At 47.1% G+C, this 22,956-nt stretch overlaps 2 protein-coding genes across 2 annotated transcripts; both read right to left on the bottom strand.

Moving 5' to 3' along the window:
• Window positions 1-3,531: 3,531 nt before the first annotated feature.
• On the bottom strand, window positions 3,532-8,793 carry LOC149329414 (TNF receptor-associated factor 6-like). The gene is made up of 2 exons (XM_089562212.1): window positions 8,465-8,793; window positions 3,532-4,666 (listed from the first exon to the last, which is right to left on the bottom strand). The coding sequence occupies exons 1-2, from the start codon at window positions 8,747-8,749 to the stop codon at window positions 3,641-3,643; spliced, it is 1,311 nt and encodes a 436-aa protein (XP_089418338.1). The 5' UTR covers window positions 8,750-8,793; the 3' UTR covers window positions 3,532-3,640.
• A 5,533-nt stretch (window positions 8,794-14,326) lies between these two features.
• LOC149329415 (uncharacterized) lies at window positions 14,327-20,765 on the bottom strand. The gene is made up of 2 exons (XM_089562213.1): window positions 20,447-20,765; window positions 14,327-15,524 (listed from the first exon to the last, which is right to left on the bottom strand). Exons 1-2 carry the CDS (start codon window positions 20,723-20,725, stop codon window positions 14,394-14,396), a joined length of 1,410 nt encoding a protein of 469 aa, XP_089418339.1. The 5' UTR covers window positions 20,726-20,765; the 3' UTR covers window positions 14,327-14,393.
• Between the last annotated feature and the right edge of the window lie 2,191 nt (window positions 20,766-22,956).

The raw sequence follows: 22,956 nt of genomic DNA on the forward strand, positions 1-22,956 counted from the left end.
CGAGTGTATTTGAGCACAGATTTCATGAGGACAGCTCACTTGTTATGAACGCTCTTGTTAGCCAGCTTTTGCACTTAAAATATCTAATTTGTTCCAAGTAACTGATCCGCTTGCCTTATTGAATACGTTATATCTGCTCCTCTCTGTCACACTTAGTCTTTTACAGGGAAAGCTGTAGCTGCGAAGTCCCCCGACACCAACATGAAAGTCTGTCCGGGGTCATGTGACCCCCACCTGCACGTGACACGCGCTACTTTTGCTTTCTTCGGGTAGGGCGCGCGCTGAAGTGTTATGACATGACCATGCGTAGCTCCTTTCTGCGATGAGGTTACCGTTCCATGATTGCAGCTTGTGCCTGGCGCACCGTGGAATCTTCGTTGTCACCGTGTTATACACGTGTTGTTAAGACACCGTCATACTCTTTGCAACGGCTTTCTGATGCTCTGTGCGTTGAGCGTTATTAGTTGCATGTAGTTATACGGAATGTAATCGCGTAACCCTTACAGCGGTAACTGTTACTCGTACACCTCCAACAACGGCGCAGCTATGAACTGTTGGGTTTGGGATGCCCCCCCCCCCCCCTGCCTTGTGGATTAAGGCAGCGAGCTTCGAGGACCGTGGGAACATGGCGGTAGCGGCGAAGCTCAAAGAGGGGTGCTGTAGGACCTGTGATGCCTCCCCTCCTGCCTAAGTGGATTAAGGCAGCGACCTTCCGTGACCGTGGGACCATGGTCGCAGCGGCGAAAGTCAAAGACCGCCGAAGGCCGAAGATGCGGCGACGATGGCGGCGTTCCGTGGCCGAGTCGACCCTCGGGTCAACGAACAGAGTGGTGGTGTGCTTAGTGAAAGACAGCAGTGTTTGATTACTGAGCCTCTACCCTCTCCCATCAACCGGGCTGCGAGAGACCCCACAGCCCGACGCCGCCCCAGCCGTGGGTGGTACCTCCGGAGTCCACGTCTGCTCATGCTATTGGACATCATCCTTCGAACTATATTCCCCAGACAGGGATCTGGGGAATCCGTGCGTTATTTAACGGGAGTTGTTTTGAGGACTCCAGAGTGCTCTCCCGCTAGCGAAGCAGTCCTCATCCACTGAGAGTCCCTCTCAGTTGCTCTTCTGTAATCATGTAAATAGCCTGTATAAAGTTTTCTTCGTTTTCATCTTAACCTCTTCGCCGACTTCCTCTTCCCTTCTCCGGCCCCATCACGCTACCCCGATCCCAATAGAACCCAAGAAGCAGCCTAGGTAATCGGCTCAGTATCGCAAATGGATGGATTCACTCTGGTCTTTTGTATGACCTGCCTTTGCTATTACGTTTCCAATATTGAGCCCATTATCTGTGCTACTTGGGACGGGTCCCCTGTCGCGTGACAAGCTCTTTCACATCCGCCGCACTAGCTTCGCTGTCTTCAAGTATGCCGAGCGCTCCTTCGTGATCGTCTAGGAAGCGTCTTCCGACCCGCAGGCTTGCTTCACTTCGAACTACAGGGATTTCCACCCGTCAAAAAGCGCTCCAATTTTTTTTCGCACGTCGCCAAGGCTACAATCGCGAATATATCTGTCGCCTCTAGGTCATGCGCTGACAGAGTGTATGGCGGGAAGAATGAGATGTAGTGCGCGTAGCACCCGCTTTGGATGTTTATTTTAAAATTATTTAAGCGCCAACCGAAAGCTTTTGTCAAGACTGCGTTATAGTGCTATAGGTACAACAAAATGCAGAGTGCCGGCTTTTGACGTCATTTCCGCTGGGATTGGCGTTGGTTTAATTATGTAAGTTGCTAGAAGCGGGCGACCACCGTTGCCCCTGAAACCTCTTAACCCCATACGCCCCCTTAACTTTCTGCCGCCCCCTGCTACGGCTACCTTCTCTTCGCATCTCGCATTAGGGAGTATCATAATGGTGCTTAGATTTTTTTTCGGCACAATAGTTCAAGTTTACATTACGCACATTGTGCTCAGTTTTGATGATTTCTTTTAACAAAGCGGAGATGGTCGAGCGCAACGCCTATTCGGTGGGTTTGGAATGACCCTTATATCTTGACTAGGGCATAAGAAATATAACATTACCTGAGCAACCTTTACGAAAACAGCCTTCATTTTTAAATTTTCCGAAATATGCAGTCCTGTTTTCATAAAGCAAATTCTATAAAAAAATCAATAACAGAAAAAACACATTTCTCCTTCGGGTTGTGAATGAGCGCCTTGCCGATGTTCAACTAAAAATCGCTCGAAGCGGTTTGATCATTTGAAGCCGGGGAACAGGACAACGCGATAGATCAGTTCGTGTGCTGGAAGTTTTTTGATCTGCCGGGACAACGTGAGTAAGTGCGCATTGATAGCAAGATCGAGTGCAGAGTTAAACGAGTAAGAGCTTTTAATCTCCTGTTCCTGATAAATTTCCTCGACAAAAATGTTCCCATTCTACGAAACACCTCACACGTTACAAGTTACACGTTACGCTACTGGAAAATACTCATCCTCAAAGGCAAGGTCGGAAATGAATGAAGCATGCATCTCGTCGCCAAAATCGCCTATATATTCGTGACCTCTCAAGCGGCTATTAGCAGCAGGTTTGATGGTTGGTTGGTTTATGGGGTTTAACGTCCCAAAGCGACTAAGGCTATGAGAGACGCCGTAGTGGAGGGCTCCGGAAATTTCGACCACCTGGGGTTCTTTAACGTGCACTGACATCGCACAGTACACGGGCCTCTATAATTTCTCCTCCAAAGAAATTCCAGCCGCCGCGGCCGGGATCGAACCCGCGTCTTTTGGGTCAGCAGCCGAGCACCATAGCCACTGACCCACCGCGGCGGCAGCAGCAGGTTTGAGTATAGCGGTAGAACAGCCATAGTTTCCCGTATGAAGGGCAAGAAATGGGGCATAGAACCACCTTGTGCTACATTGCGGTATTTGACAAAAAGCTTTGAAACTCGCTGCACACCAACGGTCACCAAATAAGTAATTCCACAATGTGAATGTACCTTCTTTAAATACTCTCTTCTAATTTGTAGCCAAAAATGAAAGCCGCATTTTGAAGCCCTGCGGCCTTTTCTTTCATTACGCAGCATCAAACCGTTCCATACGTATTATGTACCATTTCCCAGAAACTAAAAGGGTTATTGACTCTACCTACCACTTCAGCCAAACTTTTCCCCTTTTCCGAAGGACTACCGAAGTCTTCTTGAAGCTGCTGCACGACAAAACACTCGGTGATAACACAGTGCTTCGAATACCACTTTGTTTCCACATTCTTTTATTGCGTAAGCAATACAGCGCCAGGATTCGAGCCGTCGCGTAGCTCCCGGCGGTGGCCACGGTTTACCTTCAGCTGCAGCGAGGTCAAACAGATGGAGGGCCGTTGCCATAGAAACCACTTAAGCCGTGCTCCACCAGGCTCCACGCTGCTTACGCAACTTTCCCGGTTTAACCAGAGCTAAAACTCAGCCAATTTTTTTTTCTATTAAACAATTTCTTTATATTAGACCCAAGTAAAATAGAACAGGTGCACTGAACGAAGTCCAGCAAAGAAGTGATCAAGATGGATGAATTTATTTGCACTGCATGGCGAAAAACAAATACCTAAAATAAATATCCACTAGAAACAAACAGTTTCCGTTTATTACTTTCTGCAAGCGCGACTCAGGGCATAATTTCCCACTTAATCCGAATCGTGTCATCGAATACGAAACCGTACTGCCTGATAGTGCGCAGAATAAACGACGGATCATCGAAAACAATCGCCCTGTTAGTTGATGACATGGGCTTTCGCATGTACTCAGATGGAAGGCGTGGCTTAACTTCAATGATGCGCAGGGCATCTTTTCGTGGGTGCATGACGCGCAGACGTATTTTGTGCTGGAATGGCCACTCGACAGCGTCGTCGTTTTGGCCTTTCCGCAAGCGGAGTAGCGCATGCAGATGCACACATTCGCCATCTTTACTTAAGTAGACTCCAGGTGACATGCAGTAGCCACACAGGTATACCTGCTCGCTCTCGTAGCCAGCGAGGCCATCTCTCAGAGCTTTTTCTTCGAGCGATTTGATTCCTTTGACATCGAAGATAGTATGCTCAGCTCGTAGTCCATCGGATCGAAGCAATGTTTTAATGCGGTCCAGTGTCTTCTCGCTGTTCAGTAGAGTTCCAAATTTAATTTCTTGAACTGATAGCAGAGTCTGTGAGCAGTGTTCAAAGCTCTGTCTGATTACTCTTAACCGACCATGAAGCGTTTTTTCCAGTTCATTTGTTGTCAGACTGCCCTGAAACCTTCTCGTAACTTGCGTCAGTTCATCTTTGAGCGCGTCTTTAAAGGTTTTTATCTCGTGAGACATTTCGTTCAGTCTATCACGTTGGCACTGAACATCAATAACCAGCTGCCTTAGATGCTCTCTCATTTCCACCGCCTGCTCCTGAATGACTCGTTGGAAGGAGTTTGAAACTTCTGCATCTTCCGTGTTGCTGGGCTGATGGCGAGATTCTCGTGCAAGAGGCATCGAGGCCGTTGCACAGTTCGATCTCAGGTGTGAGCACACATCGCTGCAAAGAACCGAGGCCGGACACTTGGGGCACCGTGCAGGGTGGTGTCGACATTCTCGCTGGAAATGCTGGGGAAGCTGGGAAGCTGCCACCACGGTCTCACAGCCGTTGTCTTCGTTCCAGCACCTAACCTGCAAATGATAAAACAGAACGTTGCTGAAGACTACTGAACCCGCTGTAACTCGCCGGCTGGACTCTCCGGTGAGCTATACCTTCCTTCCTGTTTTGCGCCGGCGGCCGTTTTGGTGACGATTACGTACTGAAACCTTCTATATTAGCCGCTCGCATGGAGTTCCAGGAATATGGAGGACATACGGTGCGGATAAGCATATAGAAGTCCATATCTTGTCTGCACAGAGCCCATAAGCATTCCACGTAATTTCCATAAGATTTCTATACATTGTACATGAAGTCATGGAGAGTCCGCAAATTTCCATACGCCCTTCCATATAGACCATACAGACTCCCTATGCTCCGTACTGACTCCATGATGTCACGTTGTAGTGACGGCAGTCCAGCGGTCAGGAAGGCACCAATAAGACTTGGAAACGAAGCTCTGTATTTGGGCTGACTTGCGCCCGAAAAAGAAATGAATCACTGGGCAGCAGCGTAAGCAACAAACGTGCTCATTAATCGTAGAACTGCGAATGCCCGCCGCTCGCTGCATCGCTCAATTTAAAGGCGGCAAGGAAACTTCGAGATAATCGGTCAAAATCATCTACAGTAATCTGGAAAAACGTACATGCTGTTCTTCAAGGCTGTGATCAATGGAGACTAGTACGGCCCTTCTCGCGTCACAAACAAAAATGATAACGCCCCGTTCCTGCGGCCTCAGCGCGAACGAATGGACTCAACAATCATACGTGGCATTATTTCTTATGGAGCAGGACTAGTCCGCTCATCGAATTATAAGACTCGTGATGTGGAAACTTTCAGTAGGTTTATTCAACTTCTTAGAGGCAGTTGCCTAACATATTACAGTATAGTTTCATGTGAAAAATAATAACAGTGCTAAAGCTCTTCTTGCAAGCATTCCAAAAGCATGAGTGCCAACTTGTCACAACTGGCATTTCCAAGCAGAACCTACAGAACAGATCATCGAGAGTAGTGACTTTTTGCAGAGGTTGCACTGATGGCTAGCGCACAGGGCGTAATCGCCAAGCCAGCATGCGTACACTAAGCTGAATTTGTGGAACCACGGAAGTGTTTGCAAAATGCTAAATTCTCTTATTACACTTCGCCTTGTACTTCTGGCTCATCTCCGACGTAGTTCCAGGAGGCGGTCGGCTGCAGTCATACTGACGGTATAGTGTTTTTAATAGACTATGCACTCTCATTAGGTGGGTGGCAGGAGGCACCCGCAGGCAGTCGCAGACTTCGCAAACACTCAGTGTTGGCACTCTTCTTTGTTTCTATGTTTTTTTTTTGTTTTTTTTCAGTCTAAGACCCAAGGCGAACGAACGTGCCTCAATGGTCTCCTGACTGAGAATATCCCGTCTTGTAGTAGGACTCTCAAGCAGCACAGATAACTGGCAAAATATTGGAAACGTACTGGCAAAAGCCGGTCCTAGAAAGGACCAGAGTGAAACCATCCATTTGCAATATTTGGCTGATTATCTTTGCAACTTGGGCTATACCACTTGGCTGGATGTCGCGCGTGTGCTTTGATGTAGAGTTGTTTTGAGGGCCTGATTTCACGTTTATTCCCGATGAAAACCTGAGGTCGCCTTCAGTGTTAAGGCCTGTTATCAGGCGCTGTGGTATTGGCCTAACAAACCAGAAAGGTGCTAGTTTTTAGCATATAACCTTTTAACGAGCTGCTAGCATGGGCATAATGCCCGCTGTGCCATGCAGCTCGCTTGCAAAGAGTCGATTGCTATTCTCTTTTAGGTCCCTTTAAAAAAGTCTGCAGAAGTTGAAAAATACCCGGTGTAGGCGCCTGCTTCTGGAGACGGTTCGCAATTAAGCGGCGACCGAAACTGTAAACCTCACGCGCGGTAATCTGTCTGAGCGGTATATGTGCAACGTATGCCATTTTTTGACGCGATAGCGTAGAAGGTATCTTTGCGCTTAAAAACCGGCATCGGCGTGACTATAAAAACCTGATTGGTCGACAGGGTAGTGACGTAAAACATCAGTTTGGCTGCAACAAAAGAAAAGTGGTCAAGCCGAATGGAAGCGCTGTGAATTGGGTCAGGTGCCGGGCACGCTACGTTTACTCTACGGAGGATCGTTTGTTCAGTGGAATAAATGGAGCCTTTGTGCGAACACCTCCCACAGCACAGTCGGCGAATTACTTTACAGGGCGCTTAACTAATTATGATTACAAATTGGCGTCGCGTAATGACAATGATGTGTAAAAACTTCGCGATCAAAGAGGCGACCCGCTTTGGAGCGATGTGAAAGCAAAACACCCACATACTATATCGACGTACGTGGCTGTTCTGACGTATATGCGCTATACTGAAGTTCACGGCTATTTTGACGTCTAAGCATTTCTAGCGTTTAACTAGCCAATAAGACCTCATGAACTAAATTTTTCCCAGGGCAACATTTTATCACATGCTATCTGTCACAATCACACTTTCACACATTTACCTTCAGTGAACAACGTAATCGTGCGGACAAATTTGCAGACACTTTGCTGACGCGACAGAGCCACATAATGACTTCGCATTAAAAGAAAACTAAGTGATGGCAACAAGCATGTCGATTTCGGCCAAAGTGTGCGAGACGGAAGCGCCAAGCGCCCACAGGCATCGACAGTAAACTTAAATGTCTCCCAGCTTCCCTTTCTTCTCAAATGCCTCGTGAATAAGGCACTCGTAACGGCTACGAAACGCGACTGCTTTGATCTTTACTTTGAGTCGATCCTCTTGGCAACTGCTTTTTTGTTCACATGCGAAATGAACTTCTCCTAATGCTATTATACTCTTTCCGCGATATCACACAGTTATACATGCTTAGTCGAAGAGAATACTCCGCACCGCACAAGAAGCTGAGCAAGAAGGAGGAAGTAGCATGGCGGCAGTTGCAGGTGGGCACTTTTCCGAATCCAGCCGCGCTGAGTAGGTTCATGCCCGACTTCAATGACGGGAAATATAGGGCCTGTGGAAAACGAGCCACCTTAGCCCATATGATGTGGGAGTCATGGAGTCATGGGAGGTTTTGCTACGCAGCCAAGACCTCCAAGAACAAAAAGAGATCATCAGATATGCCTTCGAAGCCGCCCGGTCCCAGGGGATCTCGGCCGTCTGACAAGGACGGGATGGCGAGGCCGCCGTCCTGATTATCTGATATAATAAAGTTTGTCTAAGTCTCATGCTATCTTACGCTCACAGCGTCTACGCCGGGATTCTCGGCGGCCGCGGCCGGGATCGAATCCGCGTCATTGGGGTGTAGGGTCAGAGCCCATGTCATCAGTTAAAGCGCAGACATATGACCGGGCAGATAAGATGAGATCCATGCAAGAAGCAGATTGTTAATAACAAAGGATCTAGTTTTCGTGTGCAGCTTAGAGTGTGCGTCGCGACCCCACTCCTCTTCTAATTCAAAAAACAAATTGAATTCGCTTTATACACGGTTCTATGACGTCAAATCGTGAACTATTGGAAACAGCGCTTTTAAGTGAAAAGGTCTGTTGGGCAAACATTTCGGCTGTTTTCTCTGTTTCGCTTAGTTTGGTTTGGTTTTGTGGGGTTTAACGTCCCAAAGCGACTAAGGTTATGAGAGACGCCGTAGTGAAGGGCTCTGGAAATTTCGACCACCTGGGGTTCTTTAACGTGCACTGACATCGCAAAGTACACGGGCCTCTAGAATTTCTCCTCCAAAGAAATTCTAGCCGCCGCGTCCGGGATCGAACCCGCGTCTTTCGGGTCAGCAGCCGAGCACCATAACCGCTGAGCCACCGCGGCGGCTGTTTCGCTTACCTCTCTCTGAAGCAGCTCTTCAGCTGGGAAGTCCAACAGAGCGACGTCCTCCTCCTCGTAGTGGTTGCCGTCCAGCGGACACGCATGCGATCCATCCCGCCCGCACTGCTCGTAGCAACACTCGCATAACACATGTTTGCATGGTAGCAGGGCCGTTATCTTCCTCACCAGGCCGCAGGGACTGCATATCCGATGTGGAGGCAGGGGTTTGACGAACTTCAGATCCATCCCGTCGAGCTCAGAGGAAAACCCGACTGTGGTATACTGCGCGCTTGCAGCAGGCATCGTTCTTGACCTACGCTCGTTGCACGGAGTGTAGTGGAAATGCCTCTTCCGCCACCGCACAGATCGCAGTAACGTATTTTCTTTTTTGTTTAGTGGTTGCCAGGGTGACAATCACCGGCTTATCGGCTGCCGCTTTTGCGCGTATCGCGAAATGCGCGCCGAGCGAAATCTGTCGCTGGAGAGCTGTGTCACTCCCACGTGTTGATCCCGTGCGGTAAAAAAAATATTATCAAGACTGAATGTTGTCTGATAGCTTTTGGTGCCGCTATCCGCCAAAACCCTTCCCAAGCTGATAAGTCCAGGCACGTCGCTAATTTAGAGCGAAAGCTATGCTGTCTCTTCAGGGGCCTGCTTCGTTCCTTTGCGCATTCGCACTGCTTCAAATGATAAGCCCTGCTGAAAAACAGGCAGTGGTCTTGATTATCCTCAGTTAACTTGAAGCACTGATCCTCCTGGTCACGGAACCAGTTAAGTTTCTCCTCCGGATCGTTGTCGGAATGGCCGGTTGGTATGATCGAACGCTGGGCACTTCACGTCTTCTCCACTCGTCCGGCGACACGTTGCCGGTTTGGGCAGCCACTCCAAACTTCTTGATAGACAGAACTTATTTATTGAAGACGAGAACAAAAATAAAGGCAACAGGAGAAAAAGGCGGTTAAGAGAAAGGCTGTCTAAAAGCGGCCGAGACTGGGACGCGGCACGGTCCTTCCGCTCTTTGTTTGCAGCGGGTTTTAATACCTTCGGTAATTGGGTGGAGCTTTATTAAATCTGCTCTCGCCCAATTCCAACCAATACTGCTGCTGTGATGGCACTGTACATACAAGTGGGCGGAACCCAGTGCTCGCCAGTGCCCGACTCTGGCGGATCGCGCACTTTTCCTGGAACATTCGCACTTTTCGAGGCGCCAGCAGAGCCAAACTCCACAGCTTAAAGAAGGGAAAGATCGAGCCCAAAAATGCGCGATATCCTGACATCGAGCAGGTAGAAAAGAGAATATCCGGTTACCTCATGCTTCGCAGTGCTGAACGCGAAGGTCATGAATGGTAGCACGGCGTCCCTGTTCCGGTGATCAGATGCCACATACATGGACCTGGTAGTCGGTATTACATATATTGCGTGTGTGAATTTCGCTAGTCAACATATGTGATACATGGACAGCATGCTAGGAGGTTGCGTTTTTTGCGCTCTGTAAGGCCGTTGGTTTGTGGGTGGTAGGGCGTGGAGTAGCGGTAGTTAGAGCCGCAAAGCCCAAGCATCTCTTCCACGACGTTAGCTGTAAACTGCTGGAACACGGTCGCTGATGGTAACACGGGGAGCACAATGACGAAGGATAATAGAGTGCAGTACAAAAGATTACACATACTTGCCTTCGCTGCTACAACCGCAGCAGTTTACACGTATATTGTCAAATAGTCGACACGGACTGAACACAGCGGCGGCCTTCTGAAGACTTTGGAACGGAGCAAAGCAGGTCGACGCGAACTTTTTCAAAAATGTTGATGATGGCTTGACTGGCTGTGGAAGGCCTGCAGGGTAGGCTGTGGAAGGCCTGCAGTGGAGGGCTTGACGAAGTACATGATGGCCTCAGCGTTTACTCTGTAGCGGCCTCGAGTTTGCGAGAAAGTACTTTTTTTTTTCTCGTCTGCTGCTACCTTGTTCTCAATAACATAGACTTCTATGCACCGGGTAGCATTCGTGGTTTGCTTTACAGAGATTCCAATACACGAGTGCTTGATTTCATCTCTAATTGTTCACAACAATCTTTCTTACAAGTGATAGAGGTAGCTGTTGCTCAGAGTTGACGCGAATAGTACACTGTGGTATGAGTGATTGTGTGTAGATTCTTTAAATACTGCGTTTTAAACTATATAGCCCATGAAACACTCGCACCGACCACAGCAGCACGCAAATAGCTGCGGAAAACATGCTTCCTTGAGTACGCAACGGTATCAGTTAAAAATTCATCCCTGGACAATGAGGTTTCAGTGCGCCGAATACCTGCTCCGTGGCCAGAAGGTCGGCCATACTGTGTGAGGTGGTGCTTGTTTTCGCACGGGGTACTTGCGTAGGCATATTTTGATATCAAAGAATTGCGAGGACACTTTGGCTACTAAAGTGTTGAGAGGCAAAAGCCGAGGACACTATGCCGTGACGACATCCGGTGGATGTGATGTCACACCGTTCCCGTGGCTATATCGATACCCAAATTATACATCTTTCGAGGATCTTAGGTGTGAAGTACGCCTAATTACACCTTTTTCTATCTAATTCGACACAAATCCGATGTTTTCTGACCATTTTGTGATAATTTTCACTATGCCGTGACGACTTCCGGCGGATGTGGTGTCACCTTGTTCCCATGGCTATATCGACGTCCGGGCTATTTCAACGCAATTTCGACATTTTTGCCTATAAATAATTCACTAATTCATCTACAGTTATCAAACTCGGCTTCTAGGTTCAGTTTTTCTCCGATATCTGCAGCAACCATTGGTTTTATTTTATCTTTTTAGTTGCCAAGTTAAACGAGTGGGACACGCCTTGTTAACGGACGATAGTATGAGCCATTAAAGGCTTTCGGATTAAAAAACTAGCCACCTGCTTAAGACGCCACATCGCATGCATACTTTGCCTGAACGTATCGAGGAGAGCGGCGTACTAGAAACGCGCCTCTCATAAGCCGAGAAAATTATGAAAGGCACTTTAGACTGCTTAGGTGCTGTTAATGCGAAAGCATGCACGTGGGGTATTCGGCTTCGTCGATGGGGTAGTACTCTAATGCAGTGGCTAGCGAAGCTCATCTGTTCACGAAGTCCCAACGGATTTTGATGAATACGAAGATACCCAAACCCACCGTTTTAGGGTTAAGTATGTTTGATTCGTCCGGGAGAGCAGGCCATTTCCAGGGAAGAAACCATCTTTTGCTTGTTTTTCCTTGATTTGCGCCATGTAAATCAGAAGTAAACAGAATAAAAAGAAAATCCATGTTAGTACCCCGCAAAATAGTTGCGATACATCAAAGTGCTAAAAGTATGCACTGTCACCCATTGCGTACAAAATCGAAGCTATGGCGTCTCATAACATTGGCCTTTGTGTAATGGCTGCTCTTTAGCGTCGTATGGAGCAAATAAGATAGAAGAGGCACACGTCAAACGCTTCAGATAGGAGGGAATCATAAAGGCCGAGGTAGGATATGATTGTACGGTGGACAAAGGCAACCAAAACTGGAGAAAAAGAAAGATAAGGAGATTTCTGCAGCACCACTGTGACCCAGACAGATTCGCCTTTCTTTTTTTGTAAATATATCATAGCCACAATAATTGCACTTTAAACCTTTTTCTGTAGTGCACCGTGCATTGTATACTTCATTAAACACTCTCCTAATCTTGTAATTGTCTTTGCTTATGTCTTGATTTTGTGCCAAATCCTCCCATGTCTGATGCGTTGTGTTTGTATTCGTTTTGTTGATAATTCAATGTTATGAGGGGGCGTGAACCCCGTCAAGCCTAGTTAGAGGCTTTTTATTCATGGTCCTCAGCATCTGTAATGTTGATGTTGGAATAAAATGATGATGATGATGATAAGCCTTCGCTGAGTGGCCATAAGCTCTACACGCACTCGTCCGATATTTTCCTCCTAACTTCTCCATTCGGAGGTGCTGTGACGACGTTGGTTCTAATTGTTGCGTAGGTAGACGCGGGCGCGTGAAGTCAGGTTTTAATTCTACCAAGGGGCATAAAATTTCTATGTCGCTGGAACGGTTAGTGGCGCGAATTGATTTCAAGCATTTCGCTCGCGGTACCATCTGCTCTGATCTCCCTAAATAGGGATAACACAGCGGACGCCGACGACTGTCAGCGAGAACCAAGTTGTTAAAAGGAAATGTTTTCAAACCTAATATCTAGGCACTTTGGCTGCCCCATTGCAATCAACAAACGCACTGCTGTATGCCTACTGCTGAGCTGTTAAAAGAAAGTGTAGTCGCTGAATGGCCGAACCTGAACATCATTAAGAATATTCCTTGTAGTGAAAATATCCATGTTTTCCTTTTTTACGTTCCTTTTTTACATTCATTGTCGGCAAACGCTGTATCAGCACGGCACCAATGCCAACACCACCGGCATCAGTATGCACTTCTGTTGGGGCAGAAGGACTGAAATGGCATAGAAGTGGATGCGATGTGAGGAGAACTGCCGGGAGTGCCGCAGAGCAGGGTTAAATTCGCCGTTATGAAAAGAGTTTTCTTGCGATGGACGCAGTTATGTTCATCACTACCCTAATACTGCTGCTGCCAGCCGCCAACAGCGCATCTATTCATAAATACTAACTTCAGAACAAGTGTTACTAACATGCAAGCACTCCAAGACATATCGATATCTGCTCGCAGAAGACTATTTCTCCTGTCTTGTTCATAAAATATAGTTTCTTAATTCAACTTGACGGCTTCGTTGCATTAAACCATGGTCATGCATTTCATCTCGCGCTCACCACCACCAAAAAGTAAGAATCCCGCATTGTAGCAGTTACATCTCTCTTCAATTCTTGACGAAGCTAGAAAAGAATCGTATATCATATGTCCGCGTTACTAACAAGAATACTTGCTACTGATAACCTTACGCTGCATTACAAAGCATTCCTTTATAACTTATCGTTGTTTTTTCGCACTGTTTCTTGTTGCAGTCGTTTTCCTTGTAAATTGCAATTTTTCCTTATCTTTAAAGAGGTATCTGTTATTTTCTGAGACTTTATTTTTGTTTATCTGTAAGTTTTGGGCATTTCCTCTTTCCTTCAAACTTGCTTTAAATGCTCCTTCCATACTTTGTACTTTCGCTTTGTTCTACTCCTCTTTCCTGGAATGCACAATTGTACCTTCCTGCAGTTATTGATAACTAATCTAGTTCGGGATAATGCTATGTGACAATGTGTCACGGAAACGCAATGCTAAAAAGCTTTATCCTGATCCGCGAAATAAATTTTCCAGCAGTATCTATCTATTGTCTGTGACCGGTAAATATAGAGATCACGTTGATGGAACGTTAAGAGATAAAGAAGATTGAAGTTAGGTAAGCTTACGCCAAGGTTATCGGAGCAGCTCGATCGCGGGTTGTCTGCCGGGGGTGTAATGTTTATATTACGCAATATACTTGCTGCATCGCGTAAAAATAGGGCAGGCGTATTTACAGTGCTTAAAAGGTCGTTCACTGCACCTAGTTTGCACCGATATGAGAACGAGCGCCACACAAGCAAATTTATTTTGTTTCTTCGACACCAAGTTAATAGAAGAGAAAATTGTAATTTTGGACCCCTATATATTCAATTGCCTAATAAGTATAGTCAAACACACTATAAAGATAAAATATTTCAAAAATTAATTTCTCAACCTTGCAAGAAATAAATGAACGATATAATGAAATCGTATGTATGAGCATTTGGGTAGAAAACTAAGCGCCGACCTCTCTGAGCACCTGACAAAACAACAGAAGAAAATACAAGAATCCAATTAAAAATGCAGGTAATGCAAACAAGCATTCATGATGTGAATAAAAACTTCGCACTCAGTTTCAAGAATTTATTTCGACGTGTCAACACAGAAATATATCTGTAATGGGCGGGAAGTGTACCACTGGACGATATGCGTCGTCTCTTATTCTAGACTACGGCTTTCTGACGCAAGCAGTTCATATTTCAACAGAAGCCGGTCATCTTGAATGTAACCTTCACTCTCTAGGTCGCTCAACAAAAAGGCCTGCTTTGTGCCGTATCTGTAGCTTTCTTGCGATGGTACTGGTTTGGAAAAATGTTTAGCCTCGCTCCAAGGCGGCTCAAAGGTTGCCGCGCTCTCTTTACCCGACACCGGATGTATGACGCTCAGCTTTACAGTATGCACGAAGGGCCATTGAAGAACATCATCGATCACACCTTTGCGCAAGTGAACAGGGATATGCAGTGACACGGAGTCGCCATTTTTCTTAAGATACACACCGGGAAGCATGCAGTAGCCACGAAGGTATATGCGACCACACTCAAAACTCTCAAAGCCCTTATTCAGCGCAGTTGTTTTCATGGTGCTCACATCGGTGAGGCTGAAATGGCAAATTCCAGTGTTGATTGAACTATGCGCTTGCACCTCTTCAAAGCTCCTCAGAGCTTTGTGGTGGTTTTCTTTTATTTCTGCCTGCAGTGCTTCGATTTTAAGACCATTTTCTTCAACCTTGTCAGAGCCTTTTCTCAAAGCACTTTCTACATATTGTCTGAAATTTGGCGTCAGAGAGCTTACTTTTTGAGTGATTTCGTCCAGCTTAGAGTTCGACACGTTCAAGCACTCTTTCACTTCCTCTTTCACAGCGCGGTTGATGTCAGCTGCATTTCGCGCGAGGCTGTCGCGGCTTTGGTCTGCAGCTTCTACGAACTTATTCTCCAGGGCATCTCTGAGTGTGTTGACGCTGTGGCATATCGCGTTCAATGCCTCGCTCTGTGCCTTGTTCTCATCGATGACGGCCTGTAACTTGGCTTTCATTTCAGATGCACCCTCATAAAACAATGTTTCCAATGTTCTCGATGATGATGCTTCCTTCGGCTGACCCTCGGACGAGCCTGTGAGGATGAATTCGCTGCACTCCGATCTGAGGTGCACGCAGACGTTGCCGCAAAGAATTGTTGCCGAACAACGCGTGCAGGTCGCAGAGTGGTGTTTGCATTCATTCTGGATGTGGTTGGGTAGCTCCGATGCAGCCATCACAGCTTCGCAGCCGAAGTCTTCGTTCCAACATCGGACCTGCATAGTAATAAATTTTTGAATGCGTAAGCATTGTACCGCTATGTAGGCGGTTTTACCGTAGACTAGATAATCTTGGTCCTATAACGGAAGAACTAGTTGGTATACCGGAAAAAGAATGTTATCGTTTGATAGAGCCTCGAAAGGGGATGTGCAAGTGCACAAATGGATAAGGTTGGTTAATTAGGTAATTATTAGCGGTCGCAACTAACTGTTATGACGATCATGAATAAGTTAGACAAATGTCAATGATATACGTATACAGGGTCACCCAGCTAACTTTAACCAGGGTTTAAAAATATATGCCGCGGCACTCAAAGACGCCGTGACCAAATGCATGTTGTTGGCTATTGTACGCATCAACTGGCACTGTTTTTTTTGTATGTTGCCTTACTTCATAATTAGTCGAGATTAATTAACCAACTTCGCAAGCAACGAGGATAGAAGAAAAATACCAAAGCAAACGTTGTAGAACGGTCCGCAAAACGTCCGATTCAAAACAAGCTTTTCATCTATTACGTATTAGTTTTTTTCGCTCACTGCAGATGTTTGCAGAGTACCCTCCCGCACGCCCCCTCCCCCCCCCCCCCCCCTCAAAAATAAATAAATAAATAAAGATACCACGCGACCTGCCTGCTTGCGCGCCGCGATTGCATTTCTCCCAAAAGTTCCGCGTAGGAACGAACAGATAATTCAGCCCGGCGTGCTGCCGTTTAAAGCGACAGGGCTGCAACGCAGGGGCTGGCTGTGCGATTTACGCCACTGGTAGGCTCATCTAGCGGGGGTTTAGCGATAAGCAGGCGCAGCCCTTATCGCTTGCACTGGCATCGCTGCCCCGTCTCCTTATGAGCAACAGCACACCCGCCTGAATGAGCTGTTCGTTTCTAGGCGGAAAGTTTGAGAGGAATGCAAAAGCGGCCCGCCAGAGGACATGTTACGTGGTATTTTTTTTTGTACTTTGCCGGCATTTGCAGTCAGCGGAAAGAAACTAATACCTAACGGACGAAAAGTTAGTGTTCAATCGGACGTTTTCTGGGCAATTCTACAACTTTCTCATTACAATTTTTCGCCCAATCTCGTTGCTTGTGAGGTTCGTTTATTAATCTCGACTAATTATGCAGTTAAACAACACCAAAAACAGTGTGACTTCCTCCATACTATGGTCAGCCGCACGCATTTTGTCGCAACGTCTTAGTGTGCCGCGGCACATTTTTAAACCCGTGCTAAATTTAGCTGGGACATCATGCATATATCATTTTCATTCCTGTAACTCCATCATGATCGTCACCATCAACAGGCCAACTACGAGCGCTGCAGGAGAGGGCTCTCCAATGAACCTAGTTCTGGGCGAGCGTTGGAAACCTTATCCCCTCAGTCTTTCTAGCCTCATCCGCCCACCTCACTCACGCGTCTGCTTTCTTGAAATTCACTAAGTTAAGTTATCTTTATTTATTTCTCTGATACCTACAGCACCCACTGGGAGCATTATTGTAGGGGAGACAGATGAGGAAAATACAAAATACATCTTCCTCGAAATGACACACCATACAGAAAAGGGAAAAAGAACACAAGTAAAGATAACACCAAAAATACAATGCACCGCACCCTAATCTAATACAAACGAGTACTAATGGAGGGTAAAAAAAAAGGAAGGCAAACACAGAAACTGTTCTTCGGTTATTTCTCCTTCGTGCTGCAAGCTGAGCAAATGCTCTTTTGTTGTTTTTAGCCGTCATTGAGGGAGAGAGAACGAAATCGGTGCTAATTAAACAGGGGTGCGATGCTCTCGTCAGGAAGAGCGCGGAGTGTGTCATTTTAACAGTAAGTGCGATGAGGCTCGCGAAAAATTAAACTGCGCAGCTGCAAAGGAGTCAAAAGAAGACCAGTATAGGGTGACGATGTGGGTTTCTCGGCGAATGGCAACAGAGCATAAGCCACAATGACGATGTATTTTACTCAAATAAAATACCTAGGGCGAAAAAACCGAATATATGATTTTGCGCTTATGTGTGTGCTATATTTCTGACAGACCATGATGTTCTATGATGTAATGACCAGCCATTCTGAATTCGCAATTTTGATTATGAAATCGGGACCACAATTCTTAAAAACTCATCCGCTTTGCAAAACTGTCGAGTTGGATTTCTCTGTTCTTCAATATTATATATAACCGGCAAGATATGCGTCGTACTTTTAAATAACAAGGGATGCCAGGAAATGTTCAAAAATTGAAAAAGTATTTTTATATTGATCACGCATCAAGCTTTTTTTCTTTGTCGTCGGGAAAAGGATATTTATTTTCCTGCTTATAGCTGAAGCTCCTCTTTTCTATGTGGAGTGATGACTTAGACTTAGGAGCGTATCACATTAAGCCACATGACACAATAGTGAGTGAGAAACTACCACGCGACGATCAAATTGCGCCTCGCCGTCAGCGCTAGTTCGTCCCTTAACTTCGCCTCTTTATGATCTCTGTCACGTGTCTGATTAACGAGGCAGTTAAAAAACAGCACTTGTAGAACTGAGACACGCCAAGGCGCTATTGTACGGCGGTATGGTGCGAACGGAGAGCTGCTAAAGGCCATTAGCTATCTGCTGAGCACCTTTACTTCTCCAGGGTTTCCGAACCTATCCGAAAGGTTACAATCATGAAATGCGAATGTAGAACACAATTTCGTCCCTGCATTGGCCTAAGCGAAGCAATCACCGCTGAAAGTGATAGCTGTCTCACACGCGGTCCATTTGACGCTCACTCCCAGGCCCACCTGCGCTGTATGATACGAGCCATTATCAAGAGGAACCGCGTATTCAAAGACGCGCGGGCGAGACAGAAGCACTTCGGGTGACAGCACGTTGAACTGCATTGTTTACTGTTTGTCCTCTTTCACCGTTGCACTTTGATCAGCATGTATCTAGTCGCTTAGGCGCAGCTGACAACTTTTCTGTATGGCTGACAAATGAAGCACTTCTGTGCTATGTGAAACAGTAGAGACACGCTTCAAGTTATCCATCCTCCTGAAACCCTTTCCGGTTTCACGAGAATATCTCAGGTAATTTCCGTCCCAAGCGTAATCCTTTAATCAGTTGTTGCACTTGGTCCGAGCAAAAACAACGCCGCCAGAGATAAACAGGCAACACCTGCCTTCCCAGTTCCTCGAATTGCCAATCTTTTCTTTCATCCTTTTTCCCGCCTCTTTGTCGGTTTTGATTCTTCATTTCATCCCCTTTTATTCTTATCTACTTCCTACCTTGCTCTGCACCTCTTGCTATTATTATTCAGGTCGGCTTTGCTACAGTCCATCCCTTCCCCCGCCCTTCTCTCTCTTTTCATTTCTTTTTCTTACTGTCTGACATAGAACATGCCTTCCTACGTCGTTCCTTCTCCTCTCCCTTGCTGCCCTTCCCTGTTTGCGATTTTTAGTGCGAAAGTACTATTTCACGAGGTCAAACCGGCTCACCAAGTTTGTGTGAAGCTTCACCTTTAGGGTGGCCTTGGAGAAACCATAAATAAATTAATAAAATAAATACTCCCGTAATAATAAAATAAGTGAAATAATACTGCTGTAATGGAAACAGACTAGCTTCGCTGGCCACTGCACGATAGCACTATACTATAGCAACAGCCAATCACGCGTCGTGTTAAACTGTGACACACTCTTGCGCTGAGCCTTGCACACCGTTGTTTTCATGGACTAATAATACTATCTAACTAATATACACACCCTGGAGCTGTGCACTGCACAACGCCGTCTTCATCAACTAATACTACTGGAATGTAGATGATGATCATGCGCCCACGCCAAAGATTTCAAGGCTTGCTAGAGGTCTGAGCCTTGTTACCTCGCCTATCGCCCCGCTACTTCATAGATTTCCTCTGCAAGAGTCTTCGTCGCGGGCGCTTCCCACGTTCCAATAAACAGCCATTCACTGCTATCGAACTATTTTCGCCAGGCGTGCCGACTACCCAGCAAACCAAAACCATGAGCTAACCCGGCTTAACAAAAGCTTTCGCATGCCTACTTGGTTTAACTACTTTAACATCCTACCACACTTTTCTTTTACTTCCTCATATTAATGCGAAAGCACTCATGCGACCACCAACACCGACGAAGAATCTTGTCACCGTACGTTCGGTCTTGCGCCGTTGCCTAGCAACAGGAGTTGCTACCCGAGCTTACAAAAGTTATTCGGATAAGCTGGGGTGAGTTCGGAGTAGCGTCGCGCCAGCTGCGCGAGAGGTTGCTCGGGAAGAGCAACACGGGACGAACAATCCCTACCAGTGGTTGCAATATAAACAGCCACTGCGCTTGTAATGGTATGAGGACTCGCCGCCATCTACTTGGGTTAAGTATACAGAATGCCCAATTCTGCATATATTCTACATACCCACTTAGCTATCGCTTCATACCCTTAAGACGAAGCTTAAGTGTTCCCTGCTATTGAAGAATGGACACCTTTCGCACGTCCACTCGGTTCAGCTACGTTAAACCCCTACTAATTTTTGCTACCGCAGTGCTCCGCCATAGCTTTATCGTAGTTTCTCCTCGTGAACGCAACCCGTCTTACCAGGCCACCTGTCCAGCACCCATGTCCGGAATAACAGCCTTTCAAGTTCCCTTTTGCTACCTTCCAACACCACCCCCCACACCCCTATTTTTTTCTGCTCAGGGGCTCTTCTTTATCAATGTTTCGGACGGCAACTAGTCGAATCCTGCCACATTCCACGTATCAGTCATGCTCCGTTTTTACCTGAGCTCACGGCGTGGTGTGACGGCCCTGCTTAACGCTTGTCGATAATGACCGCTTTGCCCACAGGAAGACAAGTCCTTTTGTCGAAATGTTTGCAAACAGGCTAAGACTCCCTCTCAACCCTTGTCCACATCAAGTTGCGTTACCATGCGACATCTTCTTAGACCGCTTACCTTTCTACCGAGTAGAGCTTCGGTTGCCGTCTCTTTCCATTCCATGTCCTCTTCCTGGAACTCCTTGCGATCCAAAGGACAGGAGCGCTCGCCATCTTGCCCGCACTGCTTGCTACACGACTCGCACAGCAGATGCAAGCAGGGAAGCAGAGCGATTCGCCTACGCACGAGACCGCAAGCGCTGCATATCCTATTCTCGGGGACAGGCGCCACAAAGCGCAGGGGCCTCCAGTCAATGGCACCGAACCCGACGAGCGTGTACTGCATACCCGGTGGCATCGTTCGCGACGGCCGCTCGATTCACTGCGCTCCGCTGCAACCCTGCAACTGCGCTGAGTAGTGTCGCCAAGAGCGTTCTTATCTATCGTTCTCTTCGATAGTTGTCAAGGCGACAATATCGTCGTTATCTGCTGCTTGCACTTCATAGCACGGAAGGCCGGGCACGCTCGGCCTAAGGAAGTGATGGTGCTTGCCTGACGTATACAGAGCCCTTCGTATACGTCGCCGTGCGTCAGCCACGCTGTGAATCGGCTTCGAATAGCGAACATATTTGATGACTGTCAATTTTCATGGCGCAAGGACATCTGTGGCCAAAGAGTGCCATGGCACAAGGTGTTTTCGTCTTCTCAGGTGGGGTCAAAGAACCTTTTCCAATAATCTCATCCTAAAGAAGCCGCGCACAAGACCAGGGGAAACCTTGTACCCGTTGTATCACCGGTAGCTACACGGTGGCATTGGCGATCGAACCCTGCGCCATCCATATCCGAGGCGAATGCTCAAGCCACTATAACACCGCTATGGTAGCGAATGCAACTCAAGATAGAAAAAATGTTCCGTTCCCGGCTCGTTAATGAAGTAAAAAAAATTACCGACGATTACGTTACTTCCTAATGCGAAATTTGAGCGCAGCAAATAAGCTGTTTCACCTTTTCGATAGATTGAGGCAAAGAAATCGAGCAACACATGTATGCGCTATCACAGAATTTTTTTTTTTAGCAGACGGAGGACTTCCATCGGTCGTCTCGCTCATGGCTCAGAAAGAACTGGCAGATAATTTTGCAGTGGCGAACGGCAGCGGCAATTTCGGCTCGGGCGGTGCACATATACAGATCCGCCGCCACCGATCTGGCTCTCTGATTGCCACCGCACAGGGGTTGCATTGGAGGAGGAGCGAAGAAAGGAATTAAGTTCGAGCCGGCGCTTTGACAACCGGAGACTCGCAGGAAGAGGGGGGAGGGGGGCGGCGTGTACACCCAGCGGCAAACGATGGGGGCAGAAGCGCGCGCAGCAAGCGGACAACACGATAAAGGGAGGAGGGAAGAGATAGCAGCGACTGACTGATGCCGCTGACGCGGAGAACACGATAAAGGGAGGAGGGAAGAGATAGCAGCGACTGACTGATGCCGCTGACGCCGATAGTGAGTCAACCCCAGCTGCGGATGAAAGGGGGGCGGAGCTGGTTACGAGGCCGACGCCGACGACAACGCCGACGACGACGACGACGGGAAACCCAGAAACGGACGCCAAAGAGCTGCGCTCTAAAAAATCCGTCCAAATGCTTAAGTGTTCATCGATTTGACTTCTCGTTACAGTACCCTCTGTAGCTTTGAGCGACGTAGAGCTGCTGGCATTGAGTGCCGTTGTCATAAAGAGTTAACTAGCGCGACATTCCGAGACTATATGTTTTAGCTGGATGCTTTTGCAACTACACGTCTGCAATGAGCACAATTTCACTTGCGTATTTCCTTGGTATAAATGCGTATGAAATTCAAGAATTATATACGTTATTCTTTTTTTTTCATCGAATCTCCCTTTCTAACTACAGCTTATATGCTCCGCGTCTTGCCTGGCGCGTGCATTGACCGTGCCGCAAGCAGTATTTTTTGTTTGCACGCTTTCAAGGATGCTAGTGGTGTCGATACACAAAGGTTACATACGCGAGACTGAGTAGTGTGTATGCGGCGAGAACCCAAAAGTAAATAACGGGGGACCAGGAGCCCCCGTTTGGTAGCGCAACGCATCGACAACAATGCTTCTGCTTGCCTTCACCCTCATGACGACAGGTTGTTTTGTCGAAACGTTGGCTAGCGGGCTGAGTGTTCCTTGCTGCCCCTTACTCATTTTGTGCTGTCACGAATCCCATCTTCCCCACTCAGTATATCGTTTGGTTTATGGGGGGTTTAACGTCCCAAAGCGACTCATGCTATGAGGGACGCCGTAGTGAAGGCCTCCGGAAAAATCGACCACTTGGGGTTCTTCAACGTGCACTGACATCGCACAGTACACGGGGTTCTAGAATTTCGCCTGCATCGAAGTGCAGCCGCCGCGGCCGGGATCAAACCCGCGTCTTTCGGGTCAGCAGCCGAGCACCACAGCCACTGAGCCACCACGGCGGCCTTCCCCACTTGCTCTGTGTACGGTTTGTAGAGAGAGCTTTAAAACTATAACAAAAGTTGTGATTGATTGATTTCAAAACATTTATTGCGTCGAGAGCAGGTTGCAGGAGACAC

This window comes from Amblyomma mixtum, chromosome 9, assembly GCF_055824585.1.
Source record: "Amblyomma mixtum isolate Tamu chromosome 9, ASM5582458v1, whole genome shotgun sequence".
Lineage (NCBI taxonomy): Eukaryota > Metazoa > Arthropoda > Arachnida > Ixodida > Ixodidae > Amblyomma > Amblyomma mixtum.